Source organism: Bos indicus x Bos taurus, chromosome 17 (assembly GCF_003369695.1).
Source record: "Bos indicus x Bos taurus breed Angus x Brahman F1 hybrid chromosome 17, Bos_hybrid_MaternalHap_v2.0, whole genome shotgun sequence".
Lineage (NCBI taxonomy): Eukaryota > Metazoa > Chordata > Mammalia > Artiodactyla > Bovidae > Bos > Bos indicus x Bos taurus.
The window spans coordinates 17,814,611-17,837,397 of record NC_040092.1 but is presented as its reverse complement, the minus strand read 5'-3'; the positions used below and the strand labels follow the sequence as shown (position 1 = coordinate 17,837,397).

General features: G+C 47.0%; 1 protein-coding gene across 3 annotated transcripts in view; it reads left to right on the top strand.

Moving 5' to 3' along the window:
* The window catches only part of CUX2 (cut like homeobox 2), a 277,595-nt gene that overhangs the window by 157,781 nt on the left and 97,027 nt on the right, over positions 1–22,787 (top strand). For all 3 annotated transcript variants that reach the window (XM_027566784.1, XM_027566782.1, XM_027566785.1), the window contains exons 2-3: positions 15,773–15,883; positions 19,485–19,532. In XM_027566784.1, the coding sequence (XP_027422585.1) occupies positions 15,773–15,883; positions 19,485–19,532 (159 nt within the window). The remainder of the gene's footprint in view (positions 1–15,772; positions 15,884–19,484; positions 19,533–22,787) is intronic.

The following is a 22,787-nucleotide window of genomic DNA, read 5'->3' as shown; positions in this document are numbered from 1 at the left end:
GCAGTGACCTTGTCTCCTGCAGCCGCTGCTGGGTCTCAGGTGCCTGGGACAGTGCCTGGCGCAGAATAGGCACTCAGCTGCTTATTTGACGAATGAATGAATGAAGGAATGAATGCCATTGGCTTGTTGATGAGCGGGATGTAAGCAGCATGAGGTTTCCTGGAAAGAAAAACAGTCTAATTTAGAAAGTGTGGTTTGACAATAGCATCAGGTTCAATGTCAACAGCGACCTGTTTTGTGTGAGGAAAGAGCTAGCTTTCCGCTCCTTTGAACACGTTGCTTCATCTCAGCAGGAACTGGTCTGGGCTGGTTGGCAGTCACTGAAGTGGGTGTGGAATGGATGAGCATTGGCCGAGTCAGCCAGACCAGGACCACCTCCCACCACCAGCCCCGACCAGGTCCACGTGAAGGGACCCCCACAACTTAGGTTTACAGAGTTAAGAATGTGGCTTTAAAATGTGAATGAATTTTCATCCAAGTAATGCTCAGCAGTAAAGAATCCACCTGCCAATGCAGGAGACACAGGGTCAATCCCTGGGTCAGAAAGATACCCTAGAGAAGGAAATGCCAACGCACTCTAGTGTCCTTGCGTGGGAAATCCCATGGACAGAAGAGCCTGGCGGGCTACAATCCATGGGGTCACAAAGAGTCAACCATGGCTTAGTGACTAAACAACAACAGGCTCTGAACTATCAGGACAGGCTAACTTGTCAGGCAGCAATGCAGCCTCCCAGGGGTGGTGGGAGAACACCCCAAACTGTCTTCTGGTGGGGAACTCAATAGTTCCATCTCATTAATCCTGAATTTTCTCCCACCCTTACTTTTCTGTTTTCATTCCTCTTTATTCTCATTCTTTCTTTCCTCTTTATTCTCACTCATTCCTGCCTCCAAAATAAGGTATTAATATTTCTATTCTTAAGGAATTGTTATTTTTGTTTTATTTGTGTGAAGCATTTGTAGCTATCAAAGTCTCTTCATGTGCTTTATATTCATTTGATGTGCAGAGAAATTCAGTGAAGTGAATACTCATTCAAAGAATTAAGCTTTCCTCTACACCAGGCACGGACCCAGGTGCTGGACAAGAGAGACACAAGTCCTGCCCTCCTGGAGCTTTTAGTTTTCCTTTGTCTATGTAAATGCTGATGGATGCTCTGTCAAACAGGAGCAAGGAGAGGGTGGATGTCCTTTAGAGTTTGGAGTAGGGGCAAGCATGACCCTCACTAAGGGAGTGCCAGAGTTGAGAGAATGGGAAGGGATTGCAGATAAAGGAAACTGGGCAGATGCCCCAAGGGGTGGAAGAGAGGCTGGCATGTTGAGGGACAGGAGCCGTCAGAGCGTCTGGAATGCTTAGGTTTGGGGAGAGATGTCCAGCACACCTAAACTGGAACCTTGAGCAGTGGCTGCACCCTGTAGGCTGTCGTGGGGGAGACTGGATTCCACCCTTAAGCCCAAGGCAAATAAATCATGGAAGAGTTTCAAGCTAGGAAGAGACAGGAGCTGATTCATGTTTTGAACAGCACACTCCAGCTGCTGCCTGGAAATTGGACTGTAGCAGGTAAGGGTGGGAGCTGGGAGGGAAGGAAAGAGGCCCCGGAAATAGTCCAGGCGAGGGATGATGGCAGCTTGGACGAAGGCGGTGGCAGGGGCGGTTATTATTTCTGGACAGTTAGAGGTATTTAAGAGTAAGATGTGCCTGGGATTCATTTCTTCTTCTTATTATTATCCTCTTGCTGCAAGTGGGGAAACGGAGGCTTGGGGAAGGGCTGTGTCTTGGCCAGATCAGAGCTCACAAAAGAAACAGGGAAGCTTGGACCCAGGGCTGCAGAGCCGCTGCCCTCCCTGAAATCTGCACTGTTCCTCAGTCCTCTTTCTAGGTAGCTCAGCCTGAAGTCCAGTCTGCATCTCCAGCTGAGACGTTGCTCACAAGCGTCATCCCCATTTTACAAATCAGGAAACTGAGGCTCAGGCATTAAGATCTTCCAGCTAGAGAGAGTGGAAGAATCAGGATTGGAACCCAGCCCGCATTCCTCAGTCTTTCCATAGGCCCGTAGACTGGGAAAATGAGTATCCTGTGTCCTGGGCCTCTTTAGGCTCTGCAGAAAGAAAGTCTCTGGTCCAGGATAGGCCAGTTTGTCATTCTCCAGTTTTCCCTTAGTCAATAAATACAGTAAAATTCAATTCTGTTCAGACTGTGTGTGTCCATAGGTAGGGGGAAGTTCTGTTATGCTTCCAAATGGAGAGATGAACGTCTCTTTGGATCTGGGGAGAGAACATTTGGAGAGAAGGGTCTTGCCTGTGTTGTTTTGGGACATGGCCTTTCGTGGTTTGGGGAGAGAAAAGGACATCCCCTTTTGCAGAAAGGGTTAGTGTCTTGTCCTTGAACTTTCCTGGTCAGGTCAGTACCTTGTCAGGTAGGCCTTCCTGTCCGTCACTTTATTTACTATGCCACCAAGGCAGGCAGGGCCCTGGGTACAGCTTCAGGTAATTAAAGTCAGCTCTGTGGGAAATGCACATAATGTGGGTGATGAACATTTTAATAAAATGTATGTAGACGAAAAGGGCTGTTGATTCAAAAATGAAATGTAGTCTTCCTCTTCCTCTCCCTCCTCCCTTCCCTCCATTTCACTGGAAGCAGAAGAATTGTATATCGAGGACCTTACACAATTTGGTGTGAAATAAGACGCGCACCCTGGACAGGAAGCAGCCAATTAGACTTTTTATGGAGATGTTGGTGATAGGCTGGGACAAGGGACTCAGGCGTGGGGTCATCTGATTAGTAGGAGGCTACTAGGGACCCACAGGCGACCCTGCCTGGGCAACCCCTATTCAGTGTGGGACTTCTTCCTGGAGATGGCATCACTCAGCAGATGTCTTCCAACGCTAGAAAGGAGAGCCGCGGTGTAGGAGTTGCATCCAAGTGAGGACTGGTCTTAAGGGGTGTGTCCCCGTGGATTAGGAACAGCAGCAGAAAGGGGAGCTTTTTGTGTGAACTCTGGCTCCCTTTTCCTCCTCGTGACCCCTACAAAATATTTGTCCTTAAAAATGTTTATCTTCACGCTTACAAACTAGTTTGCACAGGGCATTTGTTAAACACTAATTCCTCCCATTTGTTCAGGGAGAATTTGCAGCTACAGATTTCTCAGGTCCTCTCAGTAACTGCTCCGACAGCCTGGCTCTTATTTAACCAATGAAACCGTGGGCAGCAGGAGGACTGGCACTTGCCAACATCAACAGCAAATCAGGGGACAAGTGGTGGAGGACCCGAGGACTCCTGGGGTGGAGCCCTCCTTGGCCTGCCGCTGCCCCTCATTTGAGGGTTTTCCTCTATCTTACCCTCAACCTTCTCTGGTTGGGACTTCCCTGGTGGTCCAGTGGGTAAGGCTCCGTGCTCCCAGTGCAGGGGGCCCAGGTGTGATCCCTGGTCGGGAAGCTAGATCCTACCTGCCATAACTAAGAAGCCCAAATGCCACACAGAGATCCTGTGAGCCTCAACTAAGACCCAGTGCAGGCAAAAGAAATATTTATTTTTTTGAGTTTGAAGGACTTTTTTAGAAAAACAACTTCTCTGGCTGATCCTCCCAGTTGCCAAATGGCATTAGTTTCTTTCCAGTGGGTCCCTAAAATCCACCCCCTGTCTCTCCTGCCTGTTGCCCCCATTCATGTTCACCCACTTGATGCACAGCAGGAGGTGGTGTTTCTGTTCTCCCGGCCTCCAGGCTCATTCCCCTGCCCCTGAGGCTTCCCAGAGCTGCCCAAAGCAAGCGCCTCTCTTCTGCTCAGCAGTCCTCTGTGGCTACCAATTCCTTCTTGCCTTGATCTCATGGCTTTCCAACCCAAATCCACATGAATTCCTACTGTGCGTCTAGGTGGTCAGCCACTCCCCTGCTTCCACGCCTTTGCCCATGGCTCCTTCCTCCTCCAGTGCTTCTCCCAGGTGCTGGTGCCATATTCTCCTGTTAGCTGAAGCCCTCTCCCAGTGCACTTCCCCCAGGACATGTCGCGAACGGTATGTGTGATCATCCTCTTCCACCACTGAGCTGCTTGAGGCCCCTAGACCCTCATCTAGCACACAGCAGGCACTTTCTTCCCCACTTGGATTGTATACCTTAGCCCTGTACAGCAGTAAATTTTTCCAGAGCTTTCTAAGGTTGCCACAGAGCTTCTTCCAATGCTCAGTCTGCTCCTGCACTTCAAAAAAAGAGGCTATTCTGAGAAATCATGTTAGAATGGCACAAACTTTGGCATCGGTGCCATGGTTTGGAGAAGAGGGGACCAGGTTACAAGGCCCAGGTCTGCCTTTGCCTGATTGATAACAATCTTGGATGAGTGTTAACATCTCTCTGAGGCTTGATTTCCCTGCCTGCAAAAGGGGTTAAAAGAGGAGCTAGGCCAATAGGCCAACCATGAAAAGTTACCAGTTAGTTCCTGGGATATGATGCATAAGCACCACTGTGGCACCTAGCAAGGGCGTGGCACATAGTAGGTGTTCAGTAAACACTGAAATGAGTGACTGAGTGATTCTTCGTGTGACCCCTCCCCCTTTACAACAAAGGAGAGGGAAGAGCACAGAGAGGAGCTGCCCGGCCAGCTCACCCAGCTGGACCGGTTGTGTGAGCACTGAGAGGAGATAGTGGGCTCCCTGGCCGCAGCGGCCACCAGAGTGGGGGCGGGACTACCTTGTTTTCCCGGCAAGGTTTTGCATCTGAGAACTCCAGGATATAAAGCAGCAATCAAGGGCGGGAGGAAGTGATCGGATGTGGCTCCCGGGTTCGTGGCGAGATAATTAGGCGTTTGATTGGCATCCTCTCTCAAGGACAGCCACCTCCAGGTCCCGCCTGCAGCAGGAACTGGCTTGTTTTCCTGGCTGATGCTTGGGGGTGGGGGTGGGACCTTGGAAATGGGGGTGCAAGTGCTGAGGGGAGAGGGCTGGGGCTGGGCTTGGCCAGCATGTCTTTCATTTTTCCTTTATTCATACATTCATTCTTTCATTCAACAAACGTTGAGCACCTACTCTGTACCGAGCATCAGGGATACAGCAGTGACCCAAACAAACAAAGCCCATGTCCTTCTGGAGCTGACACTCAAGGCAATAAATAAATAGGGCAGTAACTACTTAAATGCGTTGATGACAACTGCCATTTAGAGAAATAAGCAGAGAGAAGAGCAGGTGAGGTAGGAGGAGGTGCTTGCTTGCTTTTTTAAATAGGATGGTAGGTGAGAAGATGGTATAAGAGCTGAGACTCGGAGGAGGCAAGAAAAAGACCCATGTGGAATGAAAAAAATACAGTATTTCAGACAGAGGGAACAACCACTACAAAGGCCCTGTGGCAGGAATGTACTACATGTGTTCAGGAGCCAGCAAAGATCCTGTGTGGCTGGCGAATGACTGAGGAGAGTAGAAGGAAGTGAGGACAGAAATAAGTCCTGTGGGCCCTTGACATTGAGATGAGCAGTTTGGCCTTGATGCTGAGTCAGGGGACAGCTATGGAAGGGTTTTGAGCAGAGGAGGGACAGGATGTGCCTTGGGGTTGACAGTATGCCTGTGGCTGCTGGTGGGGAGGGCTGTACAGGCGATGGCCGCAGTGGGGCGCCCGCTGCGGAGGCGCCTCTGGTCAGCCAGATGGTAGCGGCAGAGAGGGTGAGAAGTGGTGAATCAAGCCGCCAGGGTTTGCTGGTGAGAGCAGCATCCACACGGCAGCCCTGGGCTCAGCCCAGTACCAGGGCAGGGACGGTTGCTGCCTCCTCAGGGCTCAGGGCTGGCTGTGGCCTCTGAGCACCCAAGCACCTCCTGCACCCTGGACCCCCTGCTGGCCACAGGCCTGTCACCCCGCCTGCACCCCCGAGAGGGAAGACATGCCATGACTCCATGTTACAGCAGTAAATCCTCAGTGCAGAGAGGCCAGGGGTCTGCCCAGACTCACAGAGCCAGTAAGTAAGAACGTCTGGACTCGAACCCACTCTGCCTGCCCAGCGTGGGCTCTGGGTTGCCTCCAGCTACAAGCAAATTGACAATGAAACCAGAACTTTGGGAGCCTCGAGGGAAGTCTGGTGGGCCACAGTTTTAATTGTCTGTGTGCCCTACGGGACCGAATACTCTGTGCAGGCAGGACTTGGGTCTGACTTGTTTGGGGCAGCATTGTAGACATTTAAACTATCATTGAGTAACTGCACGAGTGGACGGATGGAGGGATGGACAGGTGGACAGACACACAGACCAGGCCCAGCCGTGCTCCTGGTCTTCAGGCCACATGAGTCCTTGTCTGGAACACACAAGTCAGGGAAAGGTTGCCCCATGAGCATCTGGAGGAAAGAATCCCAAAGAAAGTGTGATCTTGGCAAGTGGCTTTGTTTCTCCACAGGTACCACGTGTAAAATGGAACCTGCATCGCAGGACCATTCATTTGCTCCCTCAGCAGATGTTTCTAGAGCATCCACTGCATGCCAAGCACTGCTGGGAAAACTAAATGAACCTTTGTATGCCAGTTAACATGGACCTAGAAAACCCTCTGTGGGGCAGTTATTATACCGTTGTTATTATCACTGCACTGGGAGTTTGCTTAGAAGTTGTTGGCAGCCTCACCCACACACCCAGGCCTCATGGTTTGGCCACAGTCCTGTCAATGGGCTCTGTGACCCAAGTGTGAACTGTCTGTCACCCCAGCCCAGCTGATGGAATTCAGTAAAGCCAGCTTGGCTAAGAGCTGTTTTTCATAGGCACCGCCCCTTGCCCTGGCTGTCAGATAATTGGCCCAATACATCTTGGCATCTGAAATTTACATACGATACAGGGAGTGATGGATGACTCTGGTAACCCAGTCTGTCTCTCAGCCGAGGCTCAGTTATCCATCTCAGCAGGCTACAGAGCCATCCGTCTTGTCTTCTTGCTCATGGCCAGCCAGCATATGCCCTTTGTCCCAGGTCATCCCTCAGCCCCCTAGGGCTACGTCTAGGGCCTATCTCTAGGGCCACTCTGAAGGTGACATTCCCATCATGCCCAACAGCATCCCCAGAAACCCTCCTCGGTGTTAGCCTGAGACTCCGATGGCAAAGCCCGGAATGGTTCCATGGACCTGAGATGCAGCGTGGGTTGTTTGGCCCCTCATAGAGGACCCCACCTTGCTCCTGCCACAGAGTGCTTCTCATGCTTATATCTACTAACAGCCACTCACTCTCAAGTGTTTTTTGAGTGCCTTCATGCAACTGGTGTTTAGTTAGAACTGGTGGCTACAGTTGTGAACAGAACGGGCACAGTCCTCACCCATAAGGACTGAGATACCATTGAAAAGAGTATGAACACTGAAGATCCTAAGACACTTCAAGCACTTTACCTACTTACAGTCTGGTTCTCAAGAGATTTTCTCAGTAACCCTTTGGGCACAAATTTTTATCCCCGTTTTACAGACACTGAAACTAAGGTTGAATAGCTTGTCATACTGCTAGTGAGGGAGTCAGAGCCAGAATTTGGACACAGGTCTGTGGTCCCTGAATATTATCATTGTTCCCCAGACAGAGCAGGCTGTTTCAGGGCTTCTGACACATATCATTCATTCATTTGACCAACAAGCATTTCTAAAGTGCCTACTATGTGAAAAATAGAAACTATTCTAGGCACTGAGGATAAGAAGCACCATAATCTCCGTCTTGCTATCTTGGAGTTTTCATTCTAGTAAATAAAACACACAGTGTATTTGATAGTGATACATGTTAAGAAAAACACTAAAGGCAGGAACAAAGAGTCCAGTTAGGGGGCTGTCACAATAATCTCATTTCCTCTGTGTGGGATGCTTAGCTTCTTAACCAGCTCATCCCCTGAACTCAGGTCACATGTTCCCACCTTGGTGACTATGCCAATCACAGCAAGTCACCTTGCTCTCTGTGCCCCCATCATGCTTTATTTGTACTTTTCATGTTGTACTTAGACACACGGAGTTGGAATTGACCTGTCACCTCCACTGCACTGTACATTCCTCAAGGACAAGGGCTGTATTGGTTAATTTCTGTATACTAGACCCTAGCACTGTACCTGGGACAGAACTGATTTGGATGGATGATTAGATGGGAATGGATGGATGGATAAATAGATAGATGGATGGGTGGATGGGTGTGTGATTAGATGGATGGATGGATGATGGACTGATGGCTGGTTGGGTGTGAGTGATTGGATAGATGGATGTTGGATGATCAGTTGGATAGATGATCAGTTGGAAGATAGATGATCTGTTAGATAGATGGATGAATGGATGGATGAGTGAAATGAGTGGATAAATGAATGGTTGGTTGGGTGATAGGATGGATGTTGGATAAAGGGCTTCCAGCCTGGGTAACATACTAGGCCCTAGCAGCCCCTGCCCAAATTGGGAACCACATAACGACTGGATTTAACTAGTAGAAGTAGGTAAAACACGTACCTCTCCCTTGCCCCATCAGTTTCCATACCCACACAGAGGCAGTTCAGGGCGTAATTCAGGGTTTCACTCTTCTCCACCTCTGCTCTGGAGTTGATGTCTTAATTGGATGTCCTTTGTCCCTTTTACCAGAACTACTTATGCCCTAACTTGTCTTATTTGGTTTCAGAGATCTTGGAGGATATAGACAGTATCTGATTCATTGTTTTCATTTCTCTTACCTAATGCCCAGCACCCTGGAGATCATGGGTGGGTGGGTGGGTGGATGGATGGATGAATGTACAACATCTCTAGTTTAATCTCCCCACAGTAAAGAGAAAGCAGAGCTCCAGGTTTGTGTTGGGGGCAGTTGGTGACTGTATTGAAAGTCATAATCACTGGTCATCCTTTTTTTCCAGACTTGGCCTGGAATCTCAACTGCCACTTCATCCATATATCCTTACAGGAGATAATATACATAAATTGCTTAGCACAGTCCAGAAATACTAGCATATATATAGACAGCGTACGTTTTAGCCATGAGCTATTTTCTATAAGGAATGTCTGTTTAAAGTTTCATGTGGAGAAAAGGCTCTAGGGCTTTAAAAATAAAATCTGGTGGCAGATATCAGAAAGGAATAACAGGGGCACAAAGGTGATGCCCAGACTTGGAGAGGAGGATCCAGGAAGCCTTCCTGGAAGAGGAGACATTTAAGCCAAGGCACAAAGAATGAGAAAGACCAACTGCAAAGAAAGAGTGAGGTCATCAGAGCTGAAGGAATTAAGTGTGTTGAGCCAAGAAGTTGGGAGACCCTGCTGCCTTTGGGTTTTCACAAGGAATTCAGCCTGGTTGGGAAGGAAACAAAGAGATGGGAAGATGGGGGAAGGACTAGGGACCCAGTGGCACCCAGATGGGCAGTGTGGCGATTGTCCTAGAGCAGTGGAGAGCCAGAGATAGATTTTGAGCAGGGGAGGGACATGCTGAAGAACCGTTTCAACCCCTTCAAAGTAAAGGAGTAACTGAGGTCCTTGCTTCCTTAACCCCTAATCCCTAACAATCACTGCGTCATTTTTAGAAGATCTCTTCGCAGAGTTGGTATTAGGGGCATATTGTCTGAGTGTAGGGGTGTCTTTAGAGCTGAGAAGAGTGTGAGCACATGCTGGGGGGACTAATATGCATATGCAGGGGTCCCCAACTTCCGGGCTGCAGACCAGTATCTCCTGTCTGATCAGTGGCGGCATTAGATTAGAAAGTGCATAATAAGTGTAACGTGCTTGAATCATCCCGAAACTATCTCCATGCCCTGGTCCATGGAAAAATTATCTTCCTTGAAATTGGTCCCTGGTGCCAAAAAAAGTTGGGGACTGCTGTTTTAAAGGATATATATATTTTTTAATTTATTTGGCTGCGTCGGGTCTTAGTTGCGTCATGCAAAATCTTTTGTTGTGGCATATGGGCTCTCTAGTCGCAGTAACCCAGTTACTCCGCAGCAGGTGGAATCTTAGTTCCCCAGCCAGGAACCAAACCCACACCCGCTGCACTGCAAGTTGGGCCACTAGGGAAGCCCCTGTGCGTCTTACGTGTGTCTCCCCTATAGGAGCATGCATCTAGCTCAACGCTTTATGCCTCACTGACACTTCAGGTCAAGATCCTGTGTTAAATTTCTTTCAAAACTAGTTATTCTTGTAAGATTCCAGATTCTTCCTGGTTGGGGAAACACAGTTGAACAGAGACTGTTTCCTTTCTGGCCCCGTAGATAACCACCAGTTTTCCTTCACCACCCAAGAGCCATCCTTCCCTCTGAGGAAAACCAGCCTCTTAACCAGCTGTGCAGCCTGGGCAGGTAATGTAAGGTTTTTTGCCTTAGTTTCCTCATCTCTAAAACGGGAGAATCAGATTCAATTCATGTTAGCTGAAGTGTCAGACATACCTCCACTGACGGGACATGGGATGACCGCAGGTAGGCCTGACATGGGGAGAAGGCAATGGCACCCCACTCCAGTACTCTTGCCTGGAAAATCCCATGGACCGAGGAGCCTGGAAGGCTGCAGTCCATGGGGTCGCTAAGAGTCGGACATGACTGAGAGACTTCACTTTCACTTTTCACTTTCATGCATTGAAGAAGGAAATGGAACCCACTCCAGTATTCTTGCCTGGAGAGTCCCAGGGACGGGGGAGCCTGGTGGGCTGCCGTCTATGGGGTCACATAGAGTTGGACACGACTGAAGTGACTTAGCAGCAGCAGACCTGACACGAGAAGGGATCGGCTTGTGTCAGGAGCAGCGGTCATCCCTTCTCCGTGGTCATCCATTCCTTCTCATTCGAACAAGAAGAAAGTCTTTCCCTTTAACACTTTCCTAGCACTTGCCAACCTCCGTTTATAACAAAGACAAACAGCAATGCTTTGTTTTCATTGTACTTTTAAAGACTACCATCTGTTCATGGCATCGGGTCCTCTAGTGATAAAAAGAATTTCCTTTTCAAATGTACTTATTTTGGATAAAAAAAAAGAAGCGGTTGTTATGTAAAGGTCAAAAACAGGCGAAATTTATCTATGATGCTAGGGTCAGAATGATGGTTACATTTAGGGAGTACTAACTAGGAGAGGGCATGGAGAGCCTTCCAAGGTGCTTGGAGCATAAATATTCTGTGTATCTATCTGAACAAGGTATATAAGGGTGTAAGAAATTTGAGCTTAAAATTGAATTTAAAGTTATGCAAAAACAAAGAAATGAATCAGTTTGAATGTAAATACCAAGGACTTTGTTTAATTCATGTGGAATATCAATATGGCAGAATGCATGCAGAGTGGTGTGTATGGTTGAAGTTCAGGCAGCGATGAACTGGACAGCCTCAAAACTTCCTTCTGGCTCATATGTTCCAAGACCCTGCGTGCCTGGGAAGCTCCAAGGTTGCCCAGCAAGGTGATGGCAGACCCTCTCAGAGTTAAGAGCGCCCAGACAGTGGGCATTTCGCGTAGACAAGCAGCAGAGACGTAGGTTCCATTAGAAGAGCCCTTCTTCCCTTACCCCAGCCTCTTCCTGCTGCTCCTAGTCCTGAATGCAGCTCAGCCCCGGCTTCCTTTCTTTCTGCACACTGGCCCGAGCCTCAGCTGCATCTATCATCTGCTCCAAGCTCATTAAAATTATTTCTTTTTAGTTGCAAATGGGCTGTTTATGATGATCATTATTTGAATGGTCTGCGCCGGGCTCCGGGCTGTCTGTCTGCTGCTGATGGCCGGTTAATCAGATGAGTCTTCTCCCCGCCTGGGCCTGGCCCAAAGTCTGGGGCTGTGTTAATCATGGCTCCCCTAGGGCTGGGGGCTGGGAGCCGGGTGGCAGAGGATCCCAAGTTCTGCTTGGTCATCAAAGAGGCCCTGCAAGCTGTGTATGTGCCTGGGAGTTCAGACACTTATTTCTAAAACTCAACTTCAGATGGGTGCTGGTTTATGTTTATGAGAGTTTTTTATATTCCTTCAAATAAATACAGGCCTTTGAGCTTTTTTTAATTTAAATACATTTATTTTAAAAGACTTATCAATTCTATCATTGGCCGTCTTGTTTTGTTAATGTTTAAGTAGTCTTGTCTTTTAGGGTGGGATGGAGTGGTTTTTTTATTTTCTTTGCCTGTTAGAGTGAAACTTGGCAATACTGTGTCATCTTTTTATTTGGGGGCAGGGGTGTGATGCTGGGAAAGATTGAAGGCACAAGGAGAAGAGGATGACAGAGGATGAGGTGATTGGATGGCATCACCAATTCAGTGGACATGAACTTGGGCAAACTCCAGGAGTTGGTGAGGGGCAGGGTGGCCTGGCATGATGCAGTCCGTGGGGTCGCAAAGAATCAGACACGACTTGACAAGAACAACAAGGGGTGTGAGATTTTTACCAACCTGTGAAATCCAGAACTCGTAGAATCACTGATCTAGGGTATTGTTCTCTGAGCTCTCAGTTTATCTAAGTTTAATATCAACCAACACTTGTTGAACAGTTAGTAATGTGCTTGATGCTTTACATGTTTATAACATTTAAAAACAGCTCCCTGAACATCCTCCAGCTAGTGAGGAAGGAACAGAAGCCCAGTGAAGAGCAGGACATTTTAATTTTGCCTTTATAATCCACCAAGGAGATAATTCACACCTGAATTATTAGGACTATAATTTGTTTCTTAGTCCTTGCTTGAATCAACTTACAAAATGTTAGTGTGTCCACCGCATGAGATGATGTATATAAGGAGCTTTAGCGTGATGCCTGGTATGTGTAACGACCTAGTAAGTGATGGTTATGATTATTTATTTGGGCTTCCCAGGTGACGCTAGTGGCAGGAGACATAAGAGACGTGAGTTTGAACCCTGGGTTGGGAAAATCCTCTGGAGGAGGGCATGGCAACCCTCTCCAGGATTCTTGCCTGGGAAAATCCCATGGACAGAGGAGCCTGGTGGGCTACGGTCCATCAGGTTGCCAAGAGTTGGACACAACTGAAGCGACTTAGCACAAAGCACGATGATTATTTACTACTGTTGTTGTTGTTAGTGTACTTACCATAGAAAAGTGGCAAGAATTCAGGGTTGAAAGATGAACATAGATGTAAGACAATGTTGCGAAGAACGTGGACATCAGACACATCATCTGCTCCTCTAGGGATGAACAGCAAAGACACCAAGAGCTGGGCTTGCCTGGGGCTGGAGTTGGAGGCCTACTGATGTTCCACATCCAGTCTCACTCCGCTCTGTCTACAGAATGGATGCAGCAGACAGTTTCGTACCCACTGACAGCCTGGGCGGTTAGGGCGGAGGGAGCTAGTGCACTTGTACGGCGTCCTTGTCTGGTACAGCACATCAGACAGTTGGACTTATCCTGCTCTGAGATTTCCTTTTGGAACCTGGGTTTGATGTTTTAAATAAGGAGTCAAAGATCAACCCCCATGAGGTACTGGGATGCTGGGAGAGTTAGTATCCCAGAGATAAGAACATTGTATCAGATATATCATCATTCTAAATTGTGATGTTAACCCAAGTCTCAGTCCTGTTTGTCCTGTAGCAATGTAAAAATCACACCTTTATCTTCAAGACAGATGAGAAAAACTAAGGAAAACTGTGAGCATCCTGCCACAACTCCAGTTGACCATGACATTCTGGTTCCTTCCCTCCTGCCAAATGAGGGTCTATCCACCTGGCTGCACCACCTAGTTGGGTTTTGTCTACTTTTGATCAGTCTTATTGCTGCAAACACAGATCTTTCCCTAGTCATTTGATATTTTGGTCACAGTCACATGGTTTCTTCATTGGAAACTGCAGTTATTTTTAAATGATGATAAACCAGAAATCTCCTTATTTTCCCTATCACCTTGGTAGACTGTCAGAAATTGTTGCTGTCTTCTCTCTCTCCTCTCCCATGACACCTTGTCCCTTACCTGGCTCAATAATTCATTGGGACGTTTGGACTAGAAGTCCCTGTACCTTGGAGTTGGTGCACCCAGCGCTCTGGCATAGAGTTGATTTCAGAACCTTGGAGAGCACCACACTTCCAAGTCTCTTGCCCCTCTATTTTAATGACTTTTTTTTTTTTTTTTTGCCTGGACCTTCTCCCTTCTGGAGAAGGCAATGGCACCCCACTCCAGTACTCTTGCCTGGAAAATCCCATGGATGGAGGACGCTGGTAGGCTGCAGTCCATGGGGTCACTAAGAGTCGGACATGACTGAGCGATTTCACTTTCACTTTGCACTTTCATGCATTGGAGAAGGAAATGGCAACCCACTCCAGTGTTCTTGCCTGGAGAATCCCAGGGACGGGGGAGCCTGGTGGGCTGCCGTCTATGGGGTCGCACAGATTCGGACACGACTGAAGTGACTTAGCAGTCTCCCTTCTAGTCTCATGATTCTCCAAAGAAGTTAGACATTTCTCCAGAAATAGAAAGTCCTTCGCTGATTTCTCCCAAAAGCTTCATAGGCAGAGGTACTTATTCTGGGTTTAGGGTAGATGCTCCAGCCTCCAGTGGGTATGAGGTTTATGGTGCTATGGTGAACTGCTATTGAGCAGATTTACCGACTCTCAGACATGATATAAGACAATTACCATGCATTTTGTCTCTTAGACGGAAAAGGATTTGCAGCGGGTTAATAGTACTTTTATTTCATTATCTAATGGTAAAAGTGTTTCATTGTGTGTGCAAGATGAATGCGTATTAGCGATGACAAATGGGGTCTTTCAACACGGTATCAGGCCTCGTCATACATATGTTAGATTAAAGAGTTCACCCTCGAAATACACTCTCGCATCTGCATGTGTGTTTTTAATAAATCTGATTGCAGAAATTTATTGCATCACCGGATTTAGGAAATTATGGGGCTTGATTGCTGCAAATATAATCGGGTGATATATATACAGAAATGCTCCTCGAGTTATGGTCCAGAAAAAAGCCCATCTCGGGATGGTGCAAGAAAGCAGCAGACCACATAAACAGAGCGTTTCTTGAATTATGCAAATGAAATCCATGACAACTCATGGTGAATTGTACTCCCCTTGTGAAACTGCCACCGTTAAAGTAAAGAAAGCTGCGAGAGGGGTGATCAAATATACATGTACGACCAGCAGACATTGTCTGTCATGTGTGAGCCGGAGCGTCCCCCACTTCCATGCCTCACTCTTTTTCTCCCTCCTTGGTGCATCCTGTAAAAACCTGGTCTGAAACCTTCATTGCACATAAGCAGGCAAGGCTGCTTCCAATCCTTTGCTCTGAATCCAGCAGTCTTCAATGAAATATTTCTTATACTTGAAGTGAACCTTAAATGATTTACTGCAGGATACACAAAAGGTCATCTTGCTTCTTATTGGCACCTTCATTTTTCCAAAATCTACTGAAATTAAAAAGCCATCTATATCTTAAAAGGCGTATTTATGAACCCTTAAGTGTGAGTAAGTCATAGTTGGAACAGTTCCCACCTCTGATATATGAAAGCTGTCGACAGCACTTTCTTACACTATAATATGCCCATACAATATGCCGCACTTTACTATTTTGACACGGTTTGGAGATGTTTTCTACAGTTACTGACAAGCTTATGCCATCACTCCCTTGGAAATTTAAGAGGTGGGGCAGAGGCGTAAGGAAGAAATGAAAAAAAACAACTCCACCCAACTTTATAGGAGAGTATTGATCTGGCCTGACTTCTGACAAGCAAAAAAGCTGTCCTGGATTTTTTTCGGTTGCATCCCCAGTTTCGTAAATTATTCATTTGTGCCAGGAGTCAATATCCTGTCTTTTCTCAGCTTTTTTGTAAGTTAAGAAAACTTGTTTGGAATGCTGTTTTGTACAATGATTAAAAAGGAAAAGGAGGAAAAAAAATCTTTTTCTTTTCTCTCTCTCCCTTTTTTTTTTTATTGTTCCAGAAGGAGCTTAATTCCGTCGCTTCCGAGCTGTCTGCACGGCAGGAGGAGAGTGAACATTCTCATAAACATTTAATTGAACTCCGCCGGGAATTTAAGAAAAATGTACCTGAGGTACAGTATAGTTGCTGTTATAGAATTAACTCAGTAGGAATGCAGATTTTTCTCCGTTCAAACTATATTTTGAAAACTATAGACATAAGTGACTAACAAGAAAAGAAGCTAATTAGCCACAAAGAAAAATTACAACCCCCAACGTCTCCGCGTTTCTTCGTATAGTGGCACTCAGCGGTGCTGTCTAGAGTAAGAACAAGACGCTTCTCCATGGAAGTCATTGTTTTTGAGGGCTCTGTACAACATCCATTTTCTCCCCACATTAGCGTCCAAGTCAGATGCTTGGCCTTGACAGCAAAGACAATTTGTCTCGAGTTCCTGATTTTGTTTTGCTTTCCCCTTGGCGTCTGGAAGATGGTGGCTGTAGACTGTCACCCTCTCCAGCCCTTCCCTTAACCTCCCAAGTCTGAAAGTGGCACGCATCCCCCATAAATGTGCCTCATTCTTCACCCCTTCCTTTGCAACTCCAGCCACCAGCGTTGTCTTTCTCAGCTGCTATGAGGGAGGTCCAGTTAATGCCCAGCCCCCACACTGTAAGAGTCCCGCAGGGGAAAAGACAAGAATGGACACGTTTCTTTCTTCACAGGGGTGAATGTGTGAATTTTTTTTTCCTCTTCTATCAGGCCCCCTGTTGCTCCTCAATTTTTTTTTTTTTTTTAATGATGGAAGAAGAAAACCTTCTGACTCCATATAATGTTGGCAGGGATGTGACATGTCAGAGCCATGAAAACGGGAAACAGATACCTGGCCCATTCCCAAAGCCAGCCGTGCCTCTCTGTGGTCAGCAGAGGGTGGAGTTCTCTGTCTCAGCCCACTCAGCTCTCTGCCCACTCAGGTGGCCTGGATCTTGGAGGAGAACCAAACAGGGTCTGCCATTCCAAAGGTATTAATGTTAGACTTAGACATGTTGATTCCATTCTGCCTGTTGGAATCACCTAGGAGTCCTGTTGTCATCTTGCTGATGGAGGAGGGGGCCATGGAAAGATGGAGAAGAAGCAGGCTACCCAGAAATCAGGCAACATAAACTCAGGGGGGTCGGTCTCTTTGCTGTGAAATCCTCCTCACATGACAGATATTGAAGAACCAATATCTTTGGTTCTTCAAGGCAAGAGTGGGAAATAGGTTCTAGTTAGGACTTGTCCCTGGAGCAAGTCTGGGGGGAATCAGGTTTGAGAGCTGAGAGAGAGTGCACTTGGAGAAGGGGTGGGAATCTCAGATCTGCGTGTCTCCCATGTTACAGCTTTAGAAAGACCAAGTTGAGTCCTGGGAGCTAAGAAGGCATGGGGAGATTCTGAGCATCCTTCCTTCCCCTCTTAGAACAAAGAACAGCTTGGTCTTTAAACCAGTTTTTCTGCCCAGAGTGAGAGAACCAGAAGCTTTGTCTCTGAGTCCAGTCTCTGGGAAGCAGAGATGAAATGGCCACAAATCTCCACAGTCCACCATTTAGACCTCCTTCCCCCAGGCCACGTGGGAGCCCCCAGGTGATAAGGGAAATCCAGGCCAGGTTTTAAGCCTCTGAGTTCAGCTTACATAATTTTAATACTGCATAATTATGCAATTATGTAATTAGGAGGAATAAGTTTCCATTCCTATTATAGTCGCGCCTCTGAAAATTCTCATTTTTGGAACTAGTCTCTCTTGATGGGGGAGAGTCATGCCAAGACTTTATTTAAGAACATCATCTGGCTGGTACCCAGCTCACCTCCTGCTGGTGCCTGGGCTTGGTTTCCCCCAGGGGTTAAGCAGACAGAAAGGGTGGTGGGCGTCTAGAAAGAGTTGGCACTGATCCAAAGTCCCACCGACCTCACCACGGTTCTCATATTTGAATCCCCTAAATTCATATGAGCGGGGGTTTGTGAACAGAGCCTGTTTGGAGAATCTGTTGACCTGCATTGTAATTCCAACTGTGCCACTCACTTGCTTTGGAACCTTCAACAGTCAGCCCCTCTCAGAGCTCCTGTGTCCCTTTCTGTAAATTCAGAGGAGATAAGCCCCTTCCAATACTTATGTTTCCTGAAACCCAGACCAGAGGTTTTCTGTTGATGTGTTTTATTTGGTCTGTAAAAGTCTCTTCAATTTTACAGTATATTACCAACATTTAGCATCTCTGATTTCACCCCAAAATTTGGATTTCCAATCTCTTTTGAGACCATTTGGTAGAGCTGGCCACACAGAGGCTCCACCCCTACGCAGCAGTCATCAGAAACAGCCGAGCAGCTGCCACCCCCTTACAAAGGCGCTGTGTCCTCCTGAGATTTGCCACAGGCCGCCCAGCCTGCCTCCCTCCTGTCTTCTTCCTCCAGCCTCTGTGGGCATTTGAGTTTACAACCCGCAACCTGGGTCTACAGAAGTTTCCTTCTCCAAGCTCAGCCCCTGCACTCACAGTTCCTTCTGATCAAATAAATTCCCTAGGTTCACACGCACTCCCCACATCTCTCCTGTAGATCCCCAGCACACATCAGTAGTCAGTGGCTCTGAGAAGCCCTGGGGGGGCGGGTCCCAGAACAGTGAGGACACGTTCCCAGGACCCAGAAGAAGGGTTGTTTCCAGAAGCAACACCATCCTATTTCACAGTTGAGGGATTTATTCTTCACCTGACACACGTATCTGGTGCATCCTTCCCTTTCCTGCTTTTCTCTGCTACCCGCTCCCTCTCCATTCTCTCGAGCCCCCCTCAGGTTCTCCTCCCACAGGGCTTTCTTGTGGACCGTAGATGACCATGCTTAGAGGAGTCACCAGTGGGTCTCAGAGAAAACTGGAGCATTTATAGTCAAGTTCTTGGGAGCCTCGGTTCTAAAAGACCTTCCTCTTGCACGCTGGAGAGAACTCATGGGAGTCCACCAGGGGCATCCTTGGGGGTGGGAACCTCAAAGGCCCTTGAGGAAGGCATGAAATTAGGGTCCCAAAATAAGAGGCTCCCTTCTGAAGATAGCCCGGTGGCATAGAGTTAACAAACATTTACAGAGCCCTTCTTCTGAGCTGGGTCCCATGACAGGTGACCCCACCAAGCCCCCAGAAACCCCATCTTCTGGTGAGGAAGGGGTGACAGTACAGGGCGCTGTTGCTAAAATGCCAAATGCAGTTTTTGCTAGAGAGGGCAACTGAGTGGGAAAGCAGAATTGGCAACCTCCAGAGACATCTCCCGAGCAGCGCCTGGAGAGCAGAGGTTTTCTTGAAGGGATGTTGGTAACATGACCCAGGGCATGGAGCCTCTCCAGCCCCAGCTCCAAAGAATGACCCATGATGAGCCACCAATCGCATGAGGTACTTTGCATAAAACAGCATTCCGTGATCAGATCCACTTGGGAAATGCTACTTCCTCTCCCTCTTCCAGAAATTCCCAGTGTGCACCGTGTAAAAGGCTCCCAAGGGTCCTGCAGGGAAGAAGCTTGATGTTGTGCTTGATGTGTTCCGATCAGACCTGGCCGGGCCCCTTTGTGTGTGTTTGGGTCTGTCTGTAGGCGTATATATGAGGAACTCTTATGAAATCTCATGGAGCGCAAGTCCCATGAGACACACTTGCTGATTTGGGGGACAACAGTGAGCTACAGGCAGGGGCTACTTGACACCACAGTGAACTCTTCACTCATCTCTTTTACAGGAAATCAGAGAGATGGTGGCTCCTGTATTAAAAAGCTTCCAAGCTGAGGTAAGACCCAAGGCCTGTGGCATGTCACGAAAATACCCCCCGGCTGTCTCTCCTATCCCACCTGGGGTTGTCAGAGGTTTCCAGCAGCAGAGAAACTTCCCTGCCCCCATTGTAGACTGCCCATGCCCTCCAGATCAGCCGTAGTATGATAAGAAAGGGTGCTCTGTTTCCGCTTGGTGGGATTGCCGCCTGCTCTGACATCCTCTCTACCACCCACCCTCGGAGTATATAAAATCTACTGCTTTCACATTCTTTCCTGCCCATCGGGCCCTCGTTCCTTTGGCAGCAGCTGAGCTGTCCTCAGCCAGTTGTTTCTCTGGCTTTTCTGGAGCCCTGGGATGGAGCTGGACCTCCCCCGTGTCTCCTCTTTGCTTGACTTGGTGACCAGGATTCCGAGAATGTCCACTTGTCTGGCTGGCACAGGAGGTTGGCAAGGAGAAGAATGGAGTTACATTGAGTCAGGGGAGTGGAAGAGCAGGGCCATTTCTCCAACATTCTGTCTTAAGGGGGCTCTTCTCGGTCTTCCCCTGGATTCAGGCAGGACGCTGAAAGGATTGGTCCTTAAGCACTCGCCAGCGGAGATGCATTTTTAAGTCTATCGTCCGCCAAGTGCCACATTACTTTAAATCTGTCTCTTCAGAACCGAGTAAGCACATAAGGCAATATTAAAGTAAACAATAACTGGATTTACACAAACGTCGCTGATTTCCATATTTTTCATCCTTTCATTTTATTACTGAGTTGACTGATGTGCTTATTTATTTATAGGGCCATCCGGTATTGATTCATTTGGTTGTGAGGTGCCTGAGCTAGAAGAGGGTGGAAAAAACCCAGAAAGAAGACCAATAATGTTAGGAATGTGTTGTCATGGCTTTGTGTTTTGTTTTTTTTTTTTTTTTATAAAAAAGGTCCCCATCTGCCAGCTCACGGTCCCGTGAGAAGCATTCAGCACATAAGCACTCTCGGGCAGCTGATCCTTTCTTTGGTCCAGCCCCAAGACAGGCGTTGAGTGTTTCATGTAGAGCATTACTTTCTCGGCCATTCCCCTTGCTTGGGTTGGCATGGCAAAGCTTCTCTTAACCACTTAGAGCCTCAGTTTCCCTATCTGTTAAAGGAAAATAAAAGCACTACAGATCTTTTCATGTTGTTCTGAGGATTAGGTGAAATACAATGAAAGGAAAGAATTTAATGTAATTCCTGATGCATCAAGAGCTTCTCAGGAGTGAAGAGCACAGACTCTGGAGTCAACCTAGATTTGAATCCTGCTTCTACCAGTTTCTAGCTGTTTGACCTTAAGCAGGTTGCTTGTGCCTCTATGCACAAGTTACTTGTGTCTCTGTGCCTCTGTGTCACACTCTACAAAATTGGATAATAATTATACCTATTCCATAGGGTTGTGAATGAAGAACAAAGTTAATACTCACCGAGTGTTCAGAACATTACTTTGTATGTTAAAAGCCTTAGTATTTTATTTCTGTTATCAGTCACCTTCAACATAGGTTTCTTTGGCCTCCACTATGCCTGGCTTAGAATCTGCCTCTTTCCTAACTAGGTGTTCAAGGCTTTTTATCCAAAAGAAGGGGGTTTTCTGTCCCTAGAGGAAGCCAGCATGACTTACGTTATCTTTCGATGGGAGTAAGAGTTAGACATTAGATTTCGGCAGTGGTCAGAGAAGACCCAAGTGTAGTATAGTGGAAAGTACATGTGAATCAGACTCAGATGGGCCTGGCTTGAATCTTAGGCTAGTTGTGTGGCCTGGGGGAAATTTCTTAACCTCTCTGAGCTGCAGTTTTCCTCCTTCAATAAAGGCAACTAACAGGAGGGCTTCTGAGAACTGAGCAGGGTGGAGGAAGTTGACATGGTGTCCAGCTCACAGTTGGTGCTCAGTAAGTGCCAGAGGAGAGAGTCTTAGGGCGGCCAGAAGAGACAAAGCTGAATTCTCATTTCCAAATCCATGTGGCATGTGGAATAGACACCATTTTAATAGCTGGCAATCTTCAAAGAACTTCGTTAATTTTTTTAAAAGGGTTTTCCATCGTCCCTTTAATGTACCAAAAAGAGACTACATTTGTCTGGAGTTTTATTCCCGAAACCCCTGCTTTCTTCATGATCTATTGACTAATCCATCGCGCCGCCATGTCCCTCCGAGTGCCTCAGGGGAGAAGCGCTGGCAAAGAAAGGTGTTAATAAAAAGCATCTTCTTCGTCCAGAACAAACTGCACACACACAGGCCGTTTATAATCCAAATTTGATTTTCATTTTAATTTTTTTAATGAGGGTTCATCCTTTATGCCGCTTCCCTCTCGCAATCCACCAGGCTCTGGGCTCAGAGCTGCAGATTCCCAAGTGGGCATTAATCACCTCCCAGGAATATTCCCTGAGGCGAACACCTTCCAGAGTCACATAAACTAACCCATAAAACGCCAAGGCTGAATATCGTACCCATCATTCCTTCTCCCCAAGTGCGGGCCTCTTGTTGAAATATAACACGTTCAAGTTCATTCCTTAATTTCACTCCACCAGCCCTGGTGTATACAGAATACAGGCATCCTTTTATCTTTTCATACTATGTATGCGGGGGTCTTATTTTCTTTTTCTTTCTTTTTTTTTTCCCCCCACTGTGCTGGTGGTGGGAGGGAGGCGGAGAGGAAGTGAATTTGCCCTGCTGTGAATTGAGGAAGCTTTCCCTCTCCGCCTTGATTGCTTAAAGGACAGTCTTGATTCCCCCTGCTCAGGGAAACAAAGACAGCCAGAGAAGGTGGCTTAATGGAGACAGCTTGAAATGGCCAAAGTTTGAATATCCTTGTGCGCAGAGAAAAGAGCAAGACGAAAGCCCCGCTAATTACAAAAGTTGCTTTATGAAAGATAATTCAAAGCAATAATTTAGCAAACATAATCAAGTCGCACAGATGGGGTTGTTGATGGATGGATTGCAACATGCAATTAGCAGTTCTCGCAGTTACATATCATTAACCCTCCGAGCACAAAAATTATTTTCTCATTATTAGTTGAAAAGGTAAAATTAAGCTGACTAGACAGTAAAGGAACAAACTACAATTAATTACCTTCATTTATTACAGTCATTATTTTAAACTTATTTTTACTTGGAGAGAGAGACGAAAACATCTAAATTAAAAGTTTTGTTATGCTAAATCAGAGGTGAAACTTTGCTAAGGCATTTGTGCAGTGGCCCAGCCAGAAGATGGCAAGGCCACTGCTGTGAGAGGTTTTTTTTTCCCCTGCTTCCTTCCTCTT